A 23,249-nucleotide genomic window follows, 5' to 3' on the forward strand; every position below is an offset into this window, starting at 1 on the left:
GGGGGGGGGGGGAACCTTCCTGTTCCTTCATATTTACTGCTAAAATGGATTAAAAAAATTAAGAAATGAAAGGAATGAACTAAAGACCTAGCATTAGAGCTGAATGGGAAAATCAGTGGGTCTGATTATTAACAAGACTCTAAATGTACCCAAGTTGTCAGTGTCAACACCTTGAACCTCATGCCTATTAAACCGACCTGGAATTATTTGATGAGTATTATGACACACTCAATACCTGCTTTCGTTTATATTCATGGCAATGATTTTCAATAAAGCTCTAATGCTTCATCTCCTTTTCCCTCCACCCCTTCACTCTTCCTCTCTCCTGCTGTAGCTAGCAAAAAGAGTGCAAACACTGAGAGCAGGTATCCACTGACAACTACAGGCTTTGCATATCGATCAGGTGCTGAGGTCGCCACACTTCAAACAGGAGGGAAAGAATCAAAAAGGAAGAAATGATAAATGTCAACTGTCTTGGTGGAGCCACCGTTAGGATCCATGCCCCTATCAGATTTTTCAAAAAAGAAACCAGAACAGCTCGTTTGACAGCTTCACAGCCTGATGCAAGGCTAGCCACATGGTAAGACATGTCTCTTGCTCGTTCATCCTGCCCCAGCCTTCCAGACACAGCCCAGCCCTCACAAACACTCATACCATAGCAATGGACTCCGTCTCCAGCGTAGCCCTCCAGGCATTTACAGACGTAGCCTCCTTCTGTGTTGATACAGCCTGAAACATTCCGGTTACAGCGGTCCATATTTAGCGCACACTCATCAACATCTGTGAGGCAAAATGGAGGAGATGGGACACACGGGTCACGAAACCAGCAGGTAAATTGAGAAAAATAAGTCTTTGCATCACGAATCTCCCTCAGACTATGCTGTCACTTGTCATTTGTGCATCTGAAGCAAAAGTGAAGAAAAGGGCTTTGTGGTCTTCTCTTGGTATGAAATTTGATGGGGATGTTCTAAAGAGCCTAAGACAGTCAACCAGCTGCGTTCAACTGAAGACCTAGAGGTTCCACAAATACCACTCGCTTCAAAAAAAATCCTCTTTGGAGGGAATTATTCTATTCAAAGTAGCTGTATATTTTTTAAACCCTGCTCAAAACTTTGTTTTGAGAAAGAACACACAAGCTTAAAAAAAAAGGTACCACAATGAAAAAAAAAAAATATACACCCCTTTCACCTTCCGATTTTTATTTTCCTTTCCATAGCAACATAGACTCCTGTGAGTCTTCATGCTTAATCACCAAAGGGTAAATTGTTCTCTTTCTAATGCCCTCCTGTCTTGGCCTATATGAAAGAACAAAGTGCTTTGATTTATATTGTAGGTAAATCCAAAAATTTAAAGACCACTCTGAGCAATGTGTTGTCCGATGGTTAGAGTCTTTCTAGTGCTAGAAAGAAATAAGAGCAGCACTTATATATAAACATTACATCAGGAATACTAATTTTTAAGAGATTCCTTAATACATACTTCTAAATTATATGTTAACTATCATGGCTATAGACTGAGCTTTTATAATTAGGCGATTTTTACAAATAAATACATTATGGTTTTTTTCCTATTATCCCCATTATTGCTTGTTAATATTAATAGGATCAACAGTCATGACTCAGGGGAAAATAAGGTGTGTGATAATTAGCCATTTCATCTCTCATGCTCTCTGCTCATCATCCCTTTCAAAACAAGCAATACCATTGACCTTTCTGTGATGGCTCACACAGCAGAGCTGCCAGTGTGAAAAAAGACAGATTTTCTTCCTCTCCCCCATCTAGTTTTCCCGAAAGATTGTATTTGTGTCTTTTATTACCATAGCATGATTTCCCCTTCCTGGTAAATCCTTTCAAACACTGGCACATAGCACCATCTTCCAGCAAAACACACTGTGCGTTGACATCACACTCTAACGCAGTGCAGTCATCTTGATCTATAGCATAAACAATAACAAAAAACACAGTAAATGCATTTGGATGGATCACAGGAGGTACTGTTTATAAAAAAAAAACAACCCACCAACCAAACAAAAAAAAACTAACAAGAAAACCAGAACATACAGTCAAAGTTTGAAACATAGCTCTCCAGAGTTAACGATGACAAGTCATTTGAATAATTAGGGCTGATCTCTTTGTCTAGATGGAGTTGGAGTGTCGTTTAGTATCAGGATTACTGAATACTGCATGCAAAAACTATTGTGCAATTTAATGATTGAACATATGTAGAATTCAACAGTTTTACTGTGATTTTGTTCCGAGGAACTTAATATAGCTAGAAAATCTAAGGGCGAGACTTTCAAAAGAGCTTCAAATTATAAATACTTGTTCTCTAGACCTGGATGATATTATTAAGTTCTGTTGACATAGCAAAGGAGCAAGGAGACAAACAAGAAAGCTGCCTTACCTGGCACAGTTGCATAGACACAACTTCTTTTAAGAGAGTTAAGGGTGTGAATGCCACAAGTCTTGACACTCAGCCTTTCTTCCTTTAAGGCCTATGATTTCTTTCTGTTCTATAAATCTGTTCAGAGCTTCATGGCAAATAGAAGGAAGAAAATCATCAGACTTTACCTGATACCATGATTTCAGCCATCAACAAAACGCCAATTTTCTGCTTTTCCCCACTCTCTGTATCCTTGAATACCCCACTGCTTTGTGTGCTCCTGAGCAAGGTCTCTGGTGTTGGCATTGGCACTACCCCCTTGTGCACAGACACGCTTCCTGAAAAAGACAAGAACAAAGTGACACGGGTTATTGAAGTCTACAGAACTAACTTTTTGATTTTCTATCACCCTTCTACTTTCCAATATTCAGTGTTTTCCTTCTAAAATAAACATCAGTATCCTCCCAGACTAGCTTGTTTCTGGCCTCAAATTATTTCTAGAAGCACTGACTGGTGGGTTTTCTTACATACCCATGACAACTTGTTGCCACTTCTTGTTCACAGTACTTGTCAGCACCGCACACATCTCTCCTACTGCTAATATGCCAAGGGGAAAATTACAACGGTCAGGCAAGATGTTATTGTCCCATGACAACACCCCAGTGTTTTCCTTCTTCAGAGAAACCATCCTTCATTATGCAGAGCAAGGTGAATATTTTCCAACACTGTCTGTCAGGATCCTCAAGGGTTTAGGAAGGGTCTTTTTTGGAACAGAAGGATTGTACCTGCTGTTGTGTTGGAAGCATCCAGAGCACCACAGGTTTTTCCATCTTGACTTTTCACAAATCCTGGACGGCACGTGCAATGGGCAACTCCAAAATTATTTTCACAGATCTGATCACAGCCTCCATTCTCATAAAGGCAGGGATTTGCTCCTAATGCAGAAAAACAGGCAACTTAACAACCTGCTTCTTCAGTTAATATCTCCTTTTAGCTGTGCAGAGTTGAAGCATTTGAGAAAAGAATAAAAACTGGCAAAAACTAGAGCATCCCTTTTTTCTTTCTCTTTTCTTTTTTTTAATTAAAAAGAAATTCTTATAGTAAAGCATAGGTATCACCTAGCCTCTGGCAGGAAAGCAGATTTACATACTATCTAATAAATGTATCACTTTTTAAAAAATTATTTCCTTTATTATTTCTCCTTTAATATTGAGAGCCCTAACACTCCCTGAAAGAACATTACAAGGGTATAGGGAACCTGTGATTATCTTCTCTCAGTTCCAGTCTGTTGAATTACTTTTTTCTGTTTACAGGGAGATTGCTCCCAACAGAAAATCAAATTAGTTGATCCTAAACTAATAATTCTTACAAAATCTTTCTCCATGCCATTTTGTATTATTTGTATGTATGAGGGGTGCTAATAAACTAGGATAAATAGGAATTAGAGGACTATGGTAGCTTTGTGGCAATTGATCAGCATCTATTCTTGGGCATGATGATAAATATACAAAATCCGTTAACATTCCTGGGACACATGCCCAGATGATGCTTTCAATAAATGCCAGTCTGATTATGCAAGGCCTTTTAAAAAGCCTATTTCTGAGAAGATAATCCTCTCCCCAAGGACATCTAGTCTACTGATATCAGTGAACAAGAGGAGGCTGGAAGGGAATGACTGCTTAATTTTTGCAGTATACCTGGTTTCGCCAAAGGATGAACTACAACCATTGATGAGGGTCTCAGCATGCTGCCTCGAAGACGTACCCTGTTTTGGCCGGTCTTCTTGTCCACCCTCATTAGTGATGGCCTAGCCCAGTCAGAAAACCAAAGGTGATCCTCAAACACCGCTACATCAAAAGGGTGGCCTACAAAGAAATTAGATTTCTCATTTCCATATCTTTAGAACACAGACAAGAAACCGTGTAAACAAAAGCAGTATCTGCATACAGGTCTACTTCTAACACAGTGGCATAGCCATAGCCACTTCTCCACTTTGATGTCTCATGGGGAGGGGTAAATGTCCACGAATGATAGATCATCCAAGTAACTTCATCTCTTTTCACTGGTTACAACAAGAACATAGACACCAGCTTAGACCAAGCACCTAACAGTTACATGACTAATAGTAGATGCGGAAAATCACACCCCAAGTTTAGAATACAACACTTTTTCCTTGCTAGCACAACATTTTCTGCACTAGAAAAACTCAGATCCGTAGTTGACTTCCAGAGAGAGGCTCATCAATCCAGTATCCAAGGGATACTTATAAAGATCTTTGCAAAATGATTCTGACTCTCTTTAATATCTCTGTCATGACAGAAAATTGTTATCAGTCCGTAGGGAACTATGCATTCTTTCTATTAATTTAGAAAACTCCTGCTTTCAAGATAGCCTTTGGGCAAGCATTTTGCAGTGGAAGATGAGACCACATACTGTTCCTCCATGGATGACCACCTGGTTTCAGAGTGGGTTCTTCCTGGCTGAAGCTGGTTTGCTTTGTCCTGGTCTTTACCTGCAGTTTGAATACGTGCCTCACTTTGTACCACTGCAGTCTGAGCCCCTCTGAGAAGCAGGTTTTGTAGGCATGTGATTTTATAACCTGTGGTGTTGTTTTTTGATGTAGGCCTCAAGTAGGCAATGTTTATTTCACTAACGAAATTGAGATCCCAAAATATATTAGTTTAAAAAAAATAATAATAAAAAAAATCAAAGCGAAGGAAAGAAGCAAATGAAATAACAGGTAAGTTAGAACCTTGGAGACGGTATATGTTAAACACCTATCATAAATAAACTGAAAAAACCATACTCCTACATAAGAAAAATTCTAAACACTCTTTAAGTGTTTTTAAGTGTTAACTTAAAGAATATATTTTTATTCTGTTACTTCACAACCTCCACTGAATTGTACTTAATCGCCAGGCATGGTTCTTGGTTTTTCTTTCCACAAAATTTGAGCAACAGTCCAAGATCTAATTACTATCCCCATCCAAACTTTTATTCACAATTTTAGGATCTATATCTTGCACTACCAACAAACAACACCCTGCTTTGACCAGCAATTCCTTAACCTCTTAACTTGCAAATACATTAAGGATTAAAAATAGAAGTGTGGTATCAAAAACAAAGACGAGAGGAAGAGAAAAGTTAGTAACCACATGAGCCCCTTCCACAACATTGCAAACCCAACCCATTGCACAGACAAAGGGAATGGTTGTGTTCTTCACTGCCTTCAGTGAGTGCTTACAGGCTGTTTTACTTGTAGTTGAAAAGGGGGTTAGCAGAAGAGCAGAAATAATGTTACCTATTTTGCACGCAGCTATACTGACTGCATTCTCAGCACAGGGGCACCAGAGGGAGCTGCTGTAATAAAAATTCATGTTACAGCAGAACGCCTATGAAGAGATGCTGCCTTCCCATCTTCCAGTGTCCAGGAACAAAAGCTGAATTCTGGTCTCACTAACAGCATTAGCAAAACATCAGGATATCAAGTCTCTCTTCCTCTCTGAATTCGCACTTTATCTCTTTCACTTCTCTCCATCAGGTGTTGATGTCCTTTTCTCCCACCTTCAAGTATCCACGTCACTCTTCCTTTCCCATACCCTGTGTTTCTCCAGCACTCCTAGCTCTCCTCTTTTTCTTCCCCCCGTAAGACACTGTCCCATTCCTTGTGCAGAAACAAAGTGAAACTTCCAACAGGTTTCAAGGTTCTCCTTTGCAGATCAGCTGCAAGGTGCAGTGTACAGCAGAATACGTGCAGCAGGTGACAAGAGAGGAAGGTTGGCAAGTCAGCCTGCTCAGGGCTTTTGATGTCTTAAGAACTAGAGAACACTGCTTCCTCCAAGACCTCACTCTGCTCCCCTCCAAACAAGAGGGAGGACACCCAGTTTAGGAGATGAACACAAGCCTTCCCAGAGACAAGACTAAAACAGCAGCTGCTTAAGAGGGTAACTGTAAAGTCTCTGCCCATGGCAGTCACTGTCTTGAGCCAAGAATCCTCATTCTGCCCATGTTTTGCACGCATACCTACAAAATGTTCCCCAGAGAGATATCATGCACAAAGGGAATTGTGCTCTCCAGAAACTAATTTGCCTTGTATGAGATTCTTACACACATGGTTTACTTTCAATGTGGTACAACATCAGTTCCTCATTGCTAATATTTCTGTTCTTTTGCTCCAGAACACCACAGTTACGTGTCAAACAACAGAAATCTCAGCCATAACAACTACCAGCATATTGAATAAATCATTTTTCTATTCAGTATCTGTTGTGTATTTGGAATCATCCCAGTGTTCAACATTGTGCAGATGCAGGTTCTTTGCTCAAGGACCTTAGTGGCCCTGATTAATTCTCTTCCAGCTTACATCAATATAACTCACTGGTGTAATAAACACAGCAAAAACTGAATTACACTAAGCAGCCATACATGGAACAAGCAAACCACATTTTTAACCCTTTCCTTCTTTTCCCTTTTCTCTGAAGGCAGAGAAGTTCTCTATGCAATGCAAAATAGCTGATTAGTAAAAGCAGAGAGTGTCAGAGAGGTGTTCTCTTCCTAAAATGCATAAACGAAAGTCAACTGGGTGACAGAATGAAGAACTAAGTGATGCCATTTAACCTCAACAGAGATTTGCACTGGATATACAGCAGAGCCACTGGCTGGTAATTCACATGCACAGTTCCACATGCAGACACACATGCACATTGACAAGCAGCAGTAGGTAATTATCAACCCCAAAGCCTCACCTACATCGTTCTGTGCAAGAATTCGACGACCAGAACCATCCAGGTTTGTGCTCTCAACCAGTGACTGCTTAGCATCGCACCAGTACAGCTTGTTGGCTAAGTAGTCGAGAGCTATTCCACTGGGCCACACCAGACCAGTGCTGGCTATAACCTGCCGATCGATGCCTTCTAAGGAAGAGCTGTCAATCCGGGGATTGACCCCCATGTCAGTCCAGAATAATCTCCTTTAGAAAACAAAATGCATACAGGAAGTTAGTCAGTAAATATTTGTCCTCCTCTCTGTGGAGTTCTTTCGAAGCAGAAAGATCAGATGAGAGCAATACAGGCCTGAGGCACATGAGAAAAAGTGTACACTTCAAGCAAATATACTGGCTGCTGATCTTTTAACACTTGCCATGACTCCAGGTGATTACACTGGGACTTACACAGAATCCCCTCTCTGTTTGTTGGCACAAAATCTTTGAAAAAATACTCGTTCCACCTGTGCTAACTACCAGCTCTTCCTGTCTGCCTTTTCAGTTTTCCACATGACTGATAATGGCGGTTTAGCAAACCCAGACAACAGAAGATGATGCATTATCCAGCCACTTGTCTAAGCAGGGGTGTAACAATGCACAAATAAAACCAAAATTACCTACCACCCATGGAAAGCAAACAAGAGTCCTCCGGTTATTTTAAAAAAAAACAAACAAAAAACAACTAGTATCAGGCCCTGATACTTTCTTCTTTTAATAAAATCATGATTTTCAGGGTCTCCTTCTAGAGTCCTGCATCTTACCCACTGAATGCTTACCTTTTTTAAAACAACACACAGTGCAAGATGGCCACCTAAAATGGAGACAGCCAAAGCCACAAATTACTTCTGAAGTTTGGACTCCAGTCTTCCTAGGAATCAGCTGCCTTTGTCAGGTTTATGGAGATAACTCACAGATTCACTTGGCTTTATTTACATGAGCAGTTTTGCTGTAGCCAATGCAGAGATCAATATTCTCAACAGTCTTAATCGTGTTTCAGATCTCTCTTTAATACTGACTGTACAATTAGGGACATTGCTATGTCTGATCCTCCTTTCAATATTAGCTTTCTAATAAGGAAGGTTTTAGTCATGTCTCCTCCCTTTCTCCTCACAGCCCTTGCCTCTACCAGTAATTCTAATAAACAATCTCCCTGAATCTACCTGATCTTAAAAGTTTTCCTGTAAAATGTCTCCATCATGTTCAACCTCTACAGAAAGATTCCTTCTGTTCTTTTCTGTACACAGTGAAGCTAACAAAACACCCTTCCCAACCCAGCTTCATTCATCAGTACTTAGTTACAGGAGCATAGAAAAAAATAATTAAAAAAATAATTAAAAATCAACACATTTAAAGCCATCCTACTACAGGCATATTGACTGAAATCCATGGGACTTTGCCATTGATTAAAACAACCAGAATTTCATCAACAGTTTAAATATTTAAAACTCCTGTGATCATCTCAGCACTAGAGAAGAAGATGGTACATTTCAATCAACACATCTCCACAACAGTAGATCTGATTTAGCTTCCTCAGAAACTGATATATGGCCAAAAAATTCTTTGTAAGCACCCCTGGTTAAAAATGACTACTTTCTTCACACTAATAGATATGGAACCATCAAAGTTTGGAGTGTGGTGCTTACAAATGTTAGAGTGGCTTTGGTTGTTGTTGTTTTTCTTTAGCTTAAACTGCTATGGTTAATGCTTTTGGTATTTATGTAAATCTATACAAGAAATGAACATGTCCCAACTCACGAAAGAAATCCAGCAATAAAACATTGCAGTTCACACAACTCTGCAAGGCAATTACTATCTTAACATGAGACTAATGCACTTTTTGACTGCCAAAAGGGCAAGGATGGCATGCTCATTTTTAAGGAGTCTCCCCAGGTATTAGACAATTAATCAGGTTTATCACTCCTTACTTAGCAAACGGGTGAACGGCAATCCCTCGGGGCTGGGAGATACCCTCCCAGATGATCATTTTTCTTTGCATTCCATTCAGATTGCTCCTTTCGATGCATGCCTTCCTGCAACACACATAGCACTGTTAAGTCTTCCCTGCTCTCTTTTTAATTACCTTCTCAGGCAGAATATCGTAAGTTTTCACATTACTTTAGTTTAGCACAACACTGTAATAAATAACTTTACAATGACAGGAAATACTCCTGCTGATACGGGGTGTCTAGTTGTTTTATCAACCAGTAATTCATACTACAACCGCATTATCTAGTCCAGGGCATGATGATAAAATACCTGCTGCTCTGCTGGAGACATGATGCTCTCCTTTTTTGGGCAAATAATGAGTTGGAAATATGATCACTAATAGAGGAATGTTAGTTTTTAAAGGAGTCAGAAGGAAAACAAGTTCCTAACTGAATGGCATTATTAAATGTGTAAAGAATTTTTTTAAAATGGCACTTACAAATAGCAATTTTCATCCAGAAATCACCATGCATTTTACAGGTTATATTTATTTTACAGGAAAGAATGAAGCTAAGGTCCTTATGATCTCCCACAAAAATCCATGGGAGAGTCAAGTATAGAATCTGTGTTGCCAGTCTCTCAATATGACTTTTTTCCAGCAAAATGTACTTATTGCTGCAAACTTCACCTTGCCAACCAAATATCAGCCTCTACCTGAAAGCAAGGCTACAGCCTTCCATGCCTACCTGAACCTGCATAGAAAGGCCACACAAAGATGGAGGGAGAAACGTATTCATGCAAATGGACAATACAAACACCTAAATGCAGTAAGTGAGAAGGATGCGGCAGGTACCAGTTCACAGCTTCACCCTTGTCTCTTTGTCTTACAGAGATAAGCATGACAATTTCCTATTTCACAAGACACACCAGCATATTTATACTGGAGCACAATTGTGCAGACAAAATTGTACTTAATAAGAAGAAAGTGTACCAGTAGCATATTGAAAAGGGAAAAGGAGGGTGATCTGGACATTCAAAAGCACTTTTTATTGACTAAAAGAAGATGGGTCATACTGAAACATCATGACCACTCTTCAAGGAGTCTTCATTATGTGCTCTGATCTGACACTGCCTTTTCACCAAAGGTCTTTTTTTTTTTTTTCTCTCTGCATGTGAGGATAGGTATCAACTGAAATGTGAAGCCATATTGTCTGAAAGTGGCCATTCCTCTTTCACCAGAGATAATTGGCAAAGATTCTCTATTAGCTTAAAGGGTCATGATTCTAGCTGTCAACAATGCTAGCTGTCCAAGATGTACTTGGTGCAGTAATACTCGTTATCTATATATATATACACACACAAATAAAGTTATCCCAAGACGTACTTGGTGCAGTAATACTCATTATTTATATATATATATATATACACACACAAATAAAGTTATAAAGATATACCTATATATACACACATGCAGTGTATGTCTATAAATACGAGTGTATACATATATATATTCACACGTGCATATGCACATACATATATGTATACATGCAGTACATGCTTTAGATTCCTTACAACTGTGTCCAAACCCTCGCCTCTTGGAAAGACAAAGATAAAAATACAATAACAGACACAAAGTGAACTTCCAGCATTTCAGTTTTAAAGAATCTTCCAAATGTATATACTTGAGATTAGAGCCACCCAATCAGAACGTGAAGTATTACTGAATTTAGAGTGATAGCTCAGCTATTTCTGTATCACCAGTCATTTATTCCAAATATTTTATGGCATGCTTCAACATAAATGCACTGTGGAGCATGTACCCTCTGTCTGTCCAATACAATTTACGGTTAATCCAGTCCACAGCAAGGCCTTCGGGTGTATCTATAGCTTCATGAATAACTTTTTCACGATTTGAGCCATCCAGATTAGCTCGTTCTATCCACTTCAAGGCTGTGTGGGCAAAGTAAATCTGTGAAGAGATAACAGATGAGGTGTTATTAGTTCCCATCTCCCTTTCTGCTCTATTGCCTTTGCCTAATAATTCCACTTCTAAAACAACTTCTTAATCTCGCAGGTTCCCTGAACTTCTTATTCACAAAAAGCTGCACAGGTAACCCGTGATCCTTGATCAAATAAAAAGGCATTTATCCTTCAACCAGGATGACTCCTGCAGGCAGCTTGTGCTTAGCTGTAAATCCTGGTTGCCCTATATACAGTCCTCTGAATATCCTGTGGTTATGTTTCAGCAAGCAGCTACCGCACATGAAGCACAGCTGAGGAAAGAAAAGTAGAAGCAGGCAAAAAGTAGTGTGTTATCATTTCACTGGCTGCTCCTTTTAAAAAGGGGGGAGTGGGAAGAAGAGAGTAGTAGTGTATGTGTGTTAAGGGCTTGGAAGGGTAAAAGAGTTTATAATTTACTACTTGTTTGTTTTCCCCCCTCTTTCAGCCTGTACATATCTTAATTTTTTTACCAGGTGTCTATTCTGTGAAGGTCTAACATTTCCAGAAGAGGATTCTCAGATTTGGGTCTAAATAAAAGTTGTCTGCTGGTGGGGAAATTAGGTTTGTGTTTTCCAAGGATGAGGAACAAAAGATGGCCATGTATTTGATATGCAGAGGGAGCCAGCACTGTACGGCAGAACTATATACAAAGCAATGCCGAGGCTTTCTTTGCAAATGGTAGCAACAAAACAAATAACTTTGTTTTGATGCCAACCACGAGGCCATACAAAGCGGGAGGGAGGCCTCTAGCATTAAACCAGCTTATTCAATTACCATGGGAACACAGAAGAGTGCTGAGCTAATTTACCTCGCACCTCAGTTGTGTGCCACCAGGACCAGGCTGCTGCAGCCTGGCTGGCCCACCGCACGTCACCTCACCTCCACGCTGCCAGCCCCACCGTCGCGCAGAGCTCCCTAGGGAGGTGGAATGAGAGCGCGCACCCAGTGTCACCAGTGCAGCTGATTTATATTCAGCACAGCACGGAACAACTGCTAGTTCCCCAGCAGGGCCCTATTTCAAGAGCCAGTGGCCATGTTCCAGCAGCGATCCTCCTGTAACATTCTCATTTGTTTAGCCGTGTCCTTCCAGGCCTTGAGATATTTCCAGCAATTTCACTGAGCTCCTCAGCAGTTCTCACCGCACCATCCAGTATCTTTTCGCTACACTTTTACAGTGTAAATAAGTTATTTTTTTTCCCACGCTGGGACTCTCTGCCACAGAAGGTTTAGCAAAGCACAGCCGAACTCCTACTCTTCCCAACTCTGCAGGGCAAGGAGTAGGGCACTGGGATGTGGCTACATCCATACAAACAGCTCTTAAAATGCAGAGAAGACGAGAAGACTCCCGTTTCCAACAGCAATATCTTGTAATATAAGGAAGACATTTCATAAGGACAATAAACCCAGTGAGCATTCAGCAGTTTATTCAATAATGTCAGGACGTAGGAAGTAATTCCTGTTAAGATTACTCCCACATCTAGCAGGGATTGTGGGATGTAGCTGTACAGAAGAAAACCAATACCATTGTTTTTACAGCTACCCAGTGAAAAAAATCCCACAATATATTTCCAGAAAACAGTACTGAAATCTTAAGGGAGAAAGCTATAAATTACACAAAAGTTCTTTGAAACTGAAAGGAGGCCTGAAGTGAATTTAGAAATCCAAATTCTCTGTGAATTAGCCCTGTCAATGTACAAAGCACATTAAATCGGAAAGTGAAGGATGAAACTTTCCAACTGGTATTTGGCATCCTGTACCAGTTGTGCTTCTGGACAGACAACAGAACAAGCAGCAGCACAACATGTAATCTGGATCACTGTCAGAAGAAAGGTTAAGGCACATGAAAGCTCAATCCGTTTGTCCTTGCAACACTTCAAAATCCTCTCGCTTTTAATGCCTTACCTTATTTTCCACCGGGTCAGAGTCCAGTGCTAAGACTATTCCCATCTGCCAGTCAAGTAAACTTGCATAATCTGTTCCATCAAAACTGATCTGGCGGATATCTTGGCCGTTTGCAAACAGCAAAAATGGCTTAGGCCCTGTTGATGAAAATTTACACGCATGTTAATCTCACTAGGTTCAAAGTGATCTCTCTCTAGCTAACACTGCAAATAAGTAACAGTAGAAGACAAAATGAGTAACAGAAGCACAAAGAAATGAAGGCCCATGTCCTACATTCCACTTGCATCAGAAATCAAAGATAAATGGGAAATCAAAGATAAATGGGAATATTGGTTTCCAGCATCAGTGCCTTGCCCAAGATCAGCCTCAAAATTTGTGATAAAGGCAGTCACTAGCCCCATTGCATTTCACACTGAGTGACTCTGCCTCAAGGCAATCCTCCCTCTGCATTTCACAGCATGACCGTAAATGCCAGAACACTTGACTTTTGCACATGAGAAGCCTTTCACAGTAAAAGCAAGAAAAATGCTGTCCTCCAAAAAATAAAGCTTTTCCCTTATTCCTGAAACAAATCACCAATTTCTCTTTCTTCCCCTCTCTCATGCAATTTCTTATACGTTGCTGCTCACCAGGTTCTGCCCGTTTTCTCAGAAGAAACAGAAAGGTTTGGAATCCAAACATCACATAGTTATCTGGGCTTCCTGGGACCAGTGGGGGAGAAGTATCCTTGTCGGGAAGGTCCTTCAAGAGACTATTCGCTGCCCTATTCTCCAAATGGAGACACCTCAACCCCAATTCTGGTAACCCTGGGCAGAAGCTACACCCACATTTCTAGGAAGGTGCAAAAACCTGAATATTGCAGACAGACCTCCCCAGTACAGGAGCCCAGAGTGAAATGCAGAAGTTGGATAATAGACTGAATTTTCTGTGAGGGAGACTGAATCATATGCCGGTGCTTGTTCTGGTATATTTTCAAAATAGGTTATTTTCCCAAACAACTAGTACTTCCCAAGTTTCACAAAGTAACCTAAAACCAGTGCAAAACCGGATCCCAGTTATGCAATCCACTTTAAACTACTCTAAAATGCTTTTCCTTTCATTAACAGAAATATGCAGGCATACCAGGATACCAACCTATAGCAGTGCAGTGCTTTCTGTCTCGCTGAAGCTTATATCCAGGAAAACAAGCACATTCCCAGGAGGACGGGCTTAAAGAAGAACATATCTGACTACAGCCACCATTATCTGGAGACGTGCAACCTTAAACACAGCATTTGAAAAATTTAACTTTGCCATTCCAAGGAAAAAAAAAAACCAAAACAAACCAAAATCAAAAGCATAAGCAAGAGAACGATTCACTCTGCATCTCAGTGACTGATAGAGTTACTGAAAGGTCTCCTGCTGAAAGCAGAAGTCTAGTGAAATGAAAGCAAATTAGTGGCAACTTCTCCCAGAGCTTTCAAACTCTTTTTCAGAGAAAAAAGAAGAGGACCTTTTTCAAAGGGTAAGGCTGTCATCAATGGAGCTATCTTGAACCTTAAGACAGAAAAGATACAGTTGAAAAGATACAGTCCCCTGAATTTTGAAAGCTTGCTGGAATGGGGAATGACAGATTAGTGGGCTTCAGAAATTCTGGCTGCAAAAATCCCATTTGTGGGTAATTAGATGAAATTGCTGTAAGTTAGAGTGACTCTGAACCTGGCTTGTGCAATGTCAATAATGTCATCTTCAGATTTCAAGCCTTAATTTTGTACCTATATTTCCCCTCAAATATAAATTTTAGAAGTCTCCTGCAACAAACGTCTGGGAGATGCATTGCGCTGTGCTGACAACAAAAGAATTTTGCCCACAAACGTTGGATGTTGCTGCTAAGAAACATCTATTAAAAAATGAAGATTAATATTGCTCATCTCAGCACTCTAAGAGCCTGGCATTCTGTTGCCTCCTATCTTGTACAATCATTTACAGCTGTGAAAAATGAGCGTAAATGTCATCATTCACTTCTGGCTCTCAGTGCTAAGAGCAAACAGAGTTTAGCAGTCACTACAGCTAGAAAAATGTTACTTACCCGTGCACGCTTTGCCATCCACTTTCAGTACAGATCCTTCAGGACAAAAGCAAACAGGCCCTTTAGATGTTTGAAGGCAACCATGGCTACATCCAGTGTTGTTACTTGTACAGGCAATTAGCTCTACAGTAATTTAAAGAGGGGAAAAAAAATATCTTTAATTATGATACAAATTTGTACTAATTCCCCCCAAAAGAGATGTTAATACTTTCTTAGCTAGGAAAAGAAAAAGAAAGAAAGAGAGGAAGAGAGAAAGAAGGCAGGCAGGAAAGAAAGAAGAAAAAAAAAAAGTGATGTTGAGAGTGTAACACTTCTGTGGTCTTTCTGGGGGTTGTATTCATTTTTGGGTTTTTTTCCAATTTTTTTTTTTTCCTCACCCTCCCCTCCCCTAATAATACCAAAGGAGAAAGCCAAAATTGCTGGTCCCTGAAGCCATTATACTGCTCAGCTTTAGATTTTCCAAAATTGTATGAAGAAGTGTTATCAAAATAGAAATAATTTAGAAAGCTTTCTTTTTTACATTTCATCAGAAAACTGATCAAGTTTTGAAAACTACAAGGAAGTTACATTGAAAGAATAAATCTAAAAGACGAAGAGAATGAGGAAAAACTACTTTCCTACTACTCCAAGGGTAACAAAGCTAGAATCAATGAAAACAGGAAATGAACCTTCCATAAATACACTTATGTTCCTTTGGTAATATTTGAAGCTGAGGACCTGGCAATAGCTTTTCTTTACTTCGCATTAGAAGTGCTGGAGTGCCAATATTTTTTGGAGTATTTCTTTAATGCAATTTCATGGGATATCCTCCTTCTACCCTCTGTATTGCAGTGCTGCATCTCTTGACGCCAGTTCTAGTGCCCTATGGCAACACCCCTTGGAAGAATGGAACTAATGCAGGTTTTCCCCAGCTGCTTCTTTGAATCAGCCGCATACACTGGATTAAATGGTGCATAGCTCTTGCAAATACAGCTTCTCCAGGGTAACTGTGCTCTAGACTGGTTTGTTCTAACCCCTTAAAAGCACGGTGAAGAGAGTCCAGAAACTGATATTGTTTCCTATTAAGACAGGCTGAGAGAGTTGGGCTTGTTCAGCCTGGAAAAGAGAAGGCTCCGGAGAGACCTTACAGCAGCCAACCAGTACCTGAAGAAAGCTGGAGAGGGACTTCTTAGAAGGGCATGTACTGATAGGATGAGGGGTAATGGTTTCAAACTGAAAGAGGGGAGATTTAGATGAGATATCAGGAAGAAATTCTTTCCTGTGAGGGGGATGAGACATTGGAACAGGTTGCCCAGAGAAGCTGTGGATGCCCCATCCCTGGAGGGGTTCAAGGCCAGGCTGGATGGGGCTTGGAGCAACCTGGTCTGGTAGGAGGTGTCCCTGCCCAGGGCAGGGGGGTTGGAACTTGATGATCTTTAAGGTCCCTTCCAACCTAAACCATTCTATGATTTTATGATTCTTTCTGACTAGAGCTTGTGGCTTTAGATGAAGAGCTTTGTACTGGACTTGGAGGACAAAGCACCGAAATGTCTGGTCAGCATGTGGACTTCTCACCTTGCATATCTCTCTCTCTCTCAAGTTGCATAGATGGTGAAATATTTGCCTTGTGCAGCAGCAGTTAAGGAGTTATACTGTCCATGCTGCATCACTAGCTTGTGTTAGAAAAACATGATTTTCTACCTATCTTCCACCTCCAAACATAGCCATATAGTTCAAGCTAGTCATCCAGAGTGCACAGGTGAGTTGCACGCTCTCTAAGTGTTGTTTTGCACACAAAAGGATACCCCACCTCCCAGTAGCCTTTGGCTGCAGGACTCCCATAGGTTGTCTGTCACATCATGCTGCCTTCTGCATCTGTCACATATGCCCAGGACCTTCACGTTTGGGTCACTGAATCGTACTCTTAATATTAAGAGAGGGGAAAAGTGACTCTTGGAAGTTTAAAATAGATAGACTGACTGCTAGAGTCTGTTAGTCTCTGATACTCTCTGGTAGTGGTATTTAATATACCCTAGGTCCTGATCCTGCCGTGATCCAGACTGAACTCACTGGTGTGCACTAGCACTTCTACTTGGGTCAAATGCCAATCTTTTATTTCCATGGAAACAAGAGAGAAGGATCCTTTGCTTACGCCTAAGGTTCACTTCATCATGAAATAGAAAAGTGACTGGGAATATCTCCAGACCTCAAAACTTGGATGCAATTCACATTTTATGTTTTAGACTTACTTTAGAAAGGCTTCATTCATTTGTAGGCTGAGTATACACAATGCTACACAAAGAGAGAACAAAAACCTTCACCTTGACCCTCACTGCGACTAAAATATGGTCATTGAAGCCTACTGACAAACAGACCTTTGTTTTCTCCCTCCACTTCTCTGTGTTCTCTGCATTTAGTTTATTCACATTTATCCAGCTTCAGAAAGCTTCCTGGTTTGTGCACCTATGCTACATGGGTAAGTTCTCTCAGGCATACTTCTTATAAAAAAATTTAATTGCTAAAAGGAAAAAAAAAACAACCCAGAACAAAACCCAACACAAGTGCAGCAGTCCTCCAGAATAAACAACTTTATGAATACTTCCACATGTCTTATTCACTGTAAACAGATGCACATGCATTTAATGTCATTAATTTAATGGATATTAGCAATGCTATCAACCCTCATCTGAAGAGAAAAAAAGATGAGGCTGTAAGCTGCTCATTCAGAGACTGTGCAAATTGTTATGCAGGTTAGAGTAAGCCAAATTCAGAAACCAAATTTAAAAAGATTTAACTGATCATCCACCTGGAATGTGCCACAGAGCCTAATCTGAGCAAAGAGGTCTCTCTGGAGACTGACTTTTTTTTTTTTTTTCTTCTGAAGAGGCTCATACTTGATTATTCACATGTAACTTATGGTTCCTTAAACACAACACCTGAAATTGGTTCAATGAGTTTAAGCTGATCCTACTTACATAACGAGGGATTGGAAGTGAGCAATGCGACACACCAAACTTTCAGCGTTCCCAGTGTTAAATGAGGACTCTCTCCAATATCATACGGGAGGCATTGATGTATTACTGCTACTTACCATGACATGTTTTCCGATCAGGCAGAAGAACAAAACCCCTCGGGCAGGTGCAGTAATAGGAACCAGGGATGTTCACACAGCCCAAAGTACAGCCATGATTCCAGAAGCCACATTCATTGATATCTGCCAAAAGAAGCACTTGCCGCATCAGAATAATGTCACCAACCAGTGCCAGGTAATTAAATTAATGAAACAAACAAACAGTCTTGAAGAAGTACTTCTTTTTCCCATTCATTTTACAAAAAAAATTTTGGTCCTAATAAATAATAAAAAGCAAGTTCACAGACCTCAATCAAATAAGCTTTAAAAACCTTCTAGCAAAACCTACAAAGGCTGCATATGTCCAGCACAGGTGGCATAGGTGCCTAGAGGACTTCCAAAAGTACGCCTTCCCATACAGACTCCGATGCCAGTTAAGTCCTGTGTGCACCCAAAAAAATTTATATTATTCACTTTCTTCAGATAAAAATTATTTTAAACGGTTTGGCCTCAACATGACTTAAGCAAAATTCTCATAACACAGAAGTGCTTTAGAAGCTGAAATTCAGAAAGCAATCTTGATGAACTTCCTGAGAACAACCAGAATTTGTAAGACCAGAGTATTTTTTTCATACTCAAGATGTAAGTAAAATAAAGTAACAGAAGAATTTATTCATCTGATGGATTACAGCTGATAGGAGATTCATGTATTACCTTCACAAAACTGTTTATTTCGACTTAAAATAAAGCCACTAGAACATTTACAACGATGCGTCCTTGAGTCTGGCCTGCAGATTCTTCTTCTGCACTTTTCTTTATTCAAACCACAGGTTCCTTTTTCTGGAAGAACAAACATAGTATAAATGTAATGGAGTTCTTACCATACCAACCTTCAAGGAGAAACTACTTTGATCAAAGATGCTCAATGATGTCTCTTCTCAACAGCTTCTTAGTCAACACGAGGAAATTCTTATTAATAGAAAATAACTTGTATTATTTTCTATTGAATTTTCTATTTCCAATTCTATCTATTCTGTGTAGCTGGCTTCATATGCTGCCAGTCCTGCACAGTATTATATGTTACCAGGCTCTGTAAAACACTCAGAAAGAAGAGAGAAACAGAGAGAGAGCACACAAACACAAAAAGAGAGAAGAGAGCTTTGAAAGAGAGAGAGAGTACATGTGAAAACTGAAAACTATTAGCACAAAGCAGTGCTCAAGACTCACATTATTCAACAAAAAAATAGCTGGACAGATCATAATGACCACGCATTTCATTTGGACAGAAAGTGTTAGCACAGTCTAGAGAATCTTTGTACTGGAGTGGACCATGGTTTCTGACTATGAGAAAGACAAGCGTTATAAATCTTGAACTCAGATTTAAAACAGAACGTTTCAGATATTCAAGATATGTTCAAAGTTTCTTCAAAGAAAGCATAAAAAAGCACCCAACAGGTCCCCAGAGGCCTTCCTACTTCTTGTGCTTTACAGAAAAAGGTAAATAGGTATTCAAGTACCTTTTTCTTCATGGGAAGGATTTGCAGAGTCTCATGTTTGTGCTCAGATATCTTTTAGAGCTAGTGCTTTCGCAGATATGCAACACTCATGGTTTTATTTTTGTCTACCAAACTATTATTTTTATTTTAATCTTCCTAATCTTCTTCTGGGGTTGCTTGCCCCTTTTCCAAGCTAAGAATAGCTGAACTGCTGCTACTGAATGTGGGTATGCAGCCACCCACACACAACACTGTCTCTGCCCTGTGCTGCCCGTGTAACAGATAAGAAATCATGGGCTCATACCCACAAAGAAAGTTGTACATGAACAATTTTCTTGTGCCATTTCCAAATTTCCCTGTAAATTCCAAAAGATGGAAAGCAGCATAATACTGAAGTTCAACATTTAGTCTTCTGCTAGCCACAGCAGAGAAAATGCTGGCCATTTGTTGGAATGACAGATCACATCTATAAAAGACTGAAATAAATTTCCCAGACAAACACTTGAGCTTGACTAAAATCACAGAATGGTTTGGGTTGAAAGGGACCTTGAAGTTCATCTAGTTCCAACCCCCCTGCCCTGGGCAGGGACTCCTTCCTCTAGACCAGGTTGCTCAAAGCCCCATCCAGCCTGGCCTCGAACCCCTCCAGGGATGGGGCAGCCACAGCTTCTCTGGGCAACCTGTTCCAGTGCCTCACCACCCTCACAGGAAAGAAGTTCTTCCTGAGATCTAATCTAAATCTCCCCTCTTTCAGTTTAAAACCTTTACCCCTCGTCCTATTGCTACACTCCCTGACAAAGAGTCCCTCTCCAGCTCTCCTGTAGGCTCCCTTCAGGTACTGGGAGTCTGCTATAAGGCTCCGCTCCCTGGAACCTTCTCTTCTCCAGGCTGAACAACCCCAGCTCTCTCAGCATGTCTTCACAGGAGAAGTGCCCAGCACTCTGATCATCTTTGTGGCCCTCCTCTGGACCTACTCCAACAGGTCCATGTCCTTCCTGTGCTGAGGACTCCAGAGCTGGATGCAATACTCCTCCAGGTAGGGTCTCACAAGAGGAAGGTAAAAGGGTATAATCACCTCCCTCCACCTGCAGGAATGCTTCTTTTGATGCGGCCCAGGATGTGGTTGGCTTTCTGGGCTGCCAGCATGCATTGCCACCTCATGTTGAGCTTGTCCATCAGCACCCCAAGTCCTTCTCAGGGCTGCTCTCAATGCATTCTCTGCCCAACCTGTATTTGTGCTTGGGATTTCCCTGACCCAGGTTCAGGACCTTGCCCTTAGCCTTGTTCAGTATCAGCAACATTGCACTTATTTGCATGAAACTGATTAATTCTTCTCTAACAAAAATTTTACAACTAATTGAAAAATGATGAATGGATGACTAGATGGATATTATCTATCTCATTAAGCATGTTAGCTTTTGAGAGAGTTGAATTTTGCATAGTTTTAGCTAGCTTCTCTTTTTGTAGAACTGGTTTTGAATTGGACCCTTAATCTTTGTCCCTCCTGCAACTGAATCAGGAACACACAGTAGTGGGGTGTCTAATCTTCAAATACAGAACTCATTAGAATGACAAAAGTGCAAGTACATGCAATCACAAAACAATACAAAATAGAAACAAGCCTACATTCAAGGCTGCATCTTATGTATATCACTGGTGCTGGATTTTCGCTCCTTCCTTGTACCATTATTGGACTAATGAGACCTAAGGCACATGAGAGTTACAGGACAACTTACAGAAGCAATAATTTTGCCATCTGGGCAATCTAAAGAAGATATTTTGAGTTCTAATAATTGTTAGGACTCAGTATTGCCAAATCAATATGTAAAAAAAAAATCACATTTCAAAACTTAAAGTGAATGGTGATTAAATTATGAATCACAAAGTTTTTAAGTTTATCTTTTCTGGAAGAACTAGCATTACAAACCATACTTTCTAATTTGTTTGGGATTTGTGGGTTTTTTCCCTCCCATCTTGTTTCATATGTAAATGAGTGTTCTCAGATAATAGCCTGATGGTGATATTTTACATTGGAAAGAAACACAACATAATTCATCCAAAAAAATATCCTGAGTGTATTGAATATTATTAATCTGTCAGATAAGATACTTTAAAAAAAATCCAGAGGCAGTTTTTGAAATTTTAGGGTAATTAAGGTATTTTATGAGCCATTAATAAAAGTATGAAGAACACTCCATCAGGCATTTATAAATGCACATACTGTCATCAAATCTGGGGTTAGCTGTCAAAGAGAGCTGAGGTAAACTAGAGGCCATCTTCCAGATGTTTGTTGTGTGGGGTCATAGCAAATCCATAGCTGAATTAACATTCTTCTCTGGCCCTGACCAATCTAGGAAAGTCTTTTGAAAGAGAAAGGGAACAGGGGACATGAGGAATTTAAGTAGCAAAGTAAATAATCCAAATTCCAGTAAAAAATCAAATCATGTCAGTTGAGCACTTCTCGTCAGTTCCCTTTTCATCCGAAGGAACTCGCTTGCTATCTGCTTTAAATAAGGGCTGATAATTCACAGCTGACATTACACTGCAACATACACTTTCTTAGCTTGTACAGAGCATCCAATTAGTCTAGGTATGCTTTTATCTCCAGGTTCCTCCGTTGTAAGATCAGCTATAAATCTCATTTGTACTCCAGGCTCATTAGTCCTCCTTTCATCCCAGTTCTTGCAGTGGATAAGCCAAGCAATGTACATGCAAAGTCCAAAAGGTTCATCAGGATTCAGCCTGTTAAGCTTCTTTCTACTCTATCACTTCCCAGACATTTTTACAAGAGGGTATTTTGAATTTAAAAAAAAAAAAGATCTACTTCTGACAACACTCGCTGTCATACAAAAATTTACTAAACATCTTGGAAATAAAAGGTATTTAATGCAAGGCATTTAAATACACCAGTAGTTTATTTCTTAATAAAGGGGGGGGAACCCTCTTTCCAGTGGAAAAAGAAACACCAAAGGGCAGCATTTTCTGGTGGAAGAAGTGGAATTAATCTTCTGAGAGAGCAATAAAAGCTAAGCCCATAGCCAATGAAACTATGCTACATACTCTTGTGGAGAGGAGACGTGTAACACAAACAATAGCCCTTGAGGTTCAAGAGACCACTATGGATGAACTACCTTTCTTGTTTCTTCCTCTCCATCTTCATGAGTAGGAAGACAGGGTGACAGACACCCAAAGATGCATCATGAGACCTTCCAAATCTCATTGTAACAACCCTGAGATGCGTGGACTTGCCACTGCCTGCAACACAAACGTATCCTTCCCTAATGACTCTGTGTGAAAGCACAAAATGTATCAGTTGAAAAAAGCGCTTCCATTTCCCAGGATGACTGTTTTCCTTGAAGGAAGCACAGAACAGGTATTGTCTCTGAAGGAAGGTTCCCTATGTTTACAAGCTTCATTTCCAGGAACACTTTCTCTTCTGCATCTCAACAGCTCTTTGCACTGCAGACAAAGCACTTGAAGGGGAAAGTTCCCTTGAAGATTTTGATTTCCCACTTAGACTTGGCTTCAGCAAGGAGAGACGGCACAATACGGTATGAAGTTGTTGGTTGGCATGAAGACAGGCAAAGCCTTTTTTATAGTAGATATTTAGAAATGGGTCATCTACTTAGAATCATAGAACGGTTAAAGTTGGAAGGGACCTTA

At 40.2% G+C, this 23,249-nt stretch overlaps 1 protein-coding gene across 1 annotated transcript in view; it reads right to left on the reverse strand.

Moving 5' to 3' along the window:
• EGF (epidermal growth factor) overlaps positions 1-23,249 on the reverse strand; it is a 68,825-nt gene that overhangs the window by 22,732 nt on the left and 22,844 nt on the right. Inside the window, exons 7-19 of the mRNA XM_014955580.1 lie at positions 18,805-18,930; positions 18,112-18,234; positions 15,042-15,164; positions 14,108-14,233; positions 12,974-13,110; positions 10,891-11,039; positions 9,070-9,174; positions 7,128-7,351; positions 4,080-4,247; positions 3,168-3,317; positions 2,571-2,720; positions 1,817-1,933; positions 655-780 (exon numbers count right to left, since the gene is read on the reverse strand). Coding sequence (XP_014811066.1) covers positions 655-780; positions 1,817-1,933; positions 2,571-2,720; positions 3,168-3,317; positions 4,080-4,247; positions 7,128-7,351; positions 9,070-9,174; positions 10,891-11,039; positions 12,974-13,110; positions 14,108-14,233; positions 15,042-15,164; positions 18,112-18,234; positions 18,805-18,930 — 1,824 coding nt within the window. The remainder of the gene's footprint in view (positions 1-654; positions 781-1,816; positions 1,934-2,570; positions 2,721-3,167; positions 3,318-4,079; positions 4,248-7,127; positions 7,352-9,069; positions 9,175-10,890; positions 11,040-12,973; positions 13,111-14,107; positions 14,234-15,041; positions 15,165-18,111; positions 18,235-18,804; positions 18,931-23,249) is intronic.

The sequence above is a fragment of the Calidris pugnax genome, unplaced genomic scaffold (assembly GCF_001431845.1).
Source record: "Calidris pugnax isolate Ruff unplaced genomic scaffold, ASM143184v1 scaffold271, whole genome shotgun sequence".
In the NCBI taxonomy this organism is placed as follows: domain Eukaryota; kingdom Metazoa; phylum Chordata; class Aves; order Charadriiformes; family Scolopacidae; genus Calidris; species Calidris pugnax.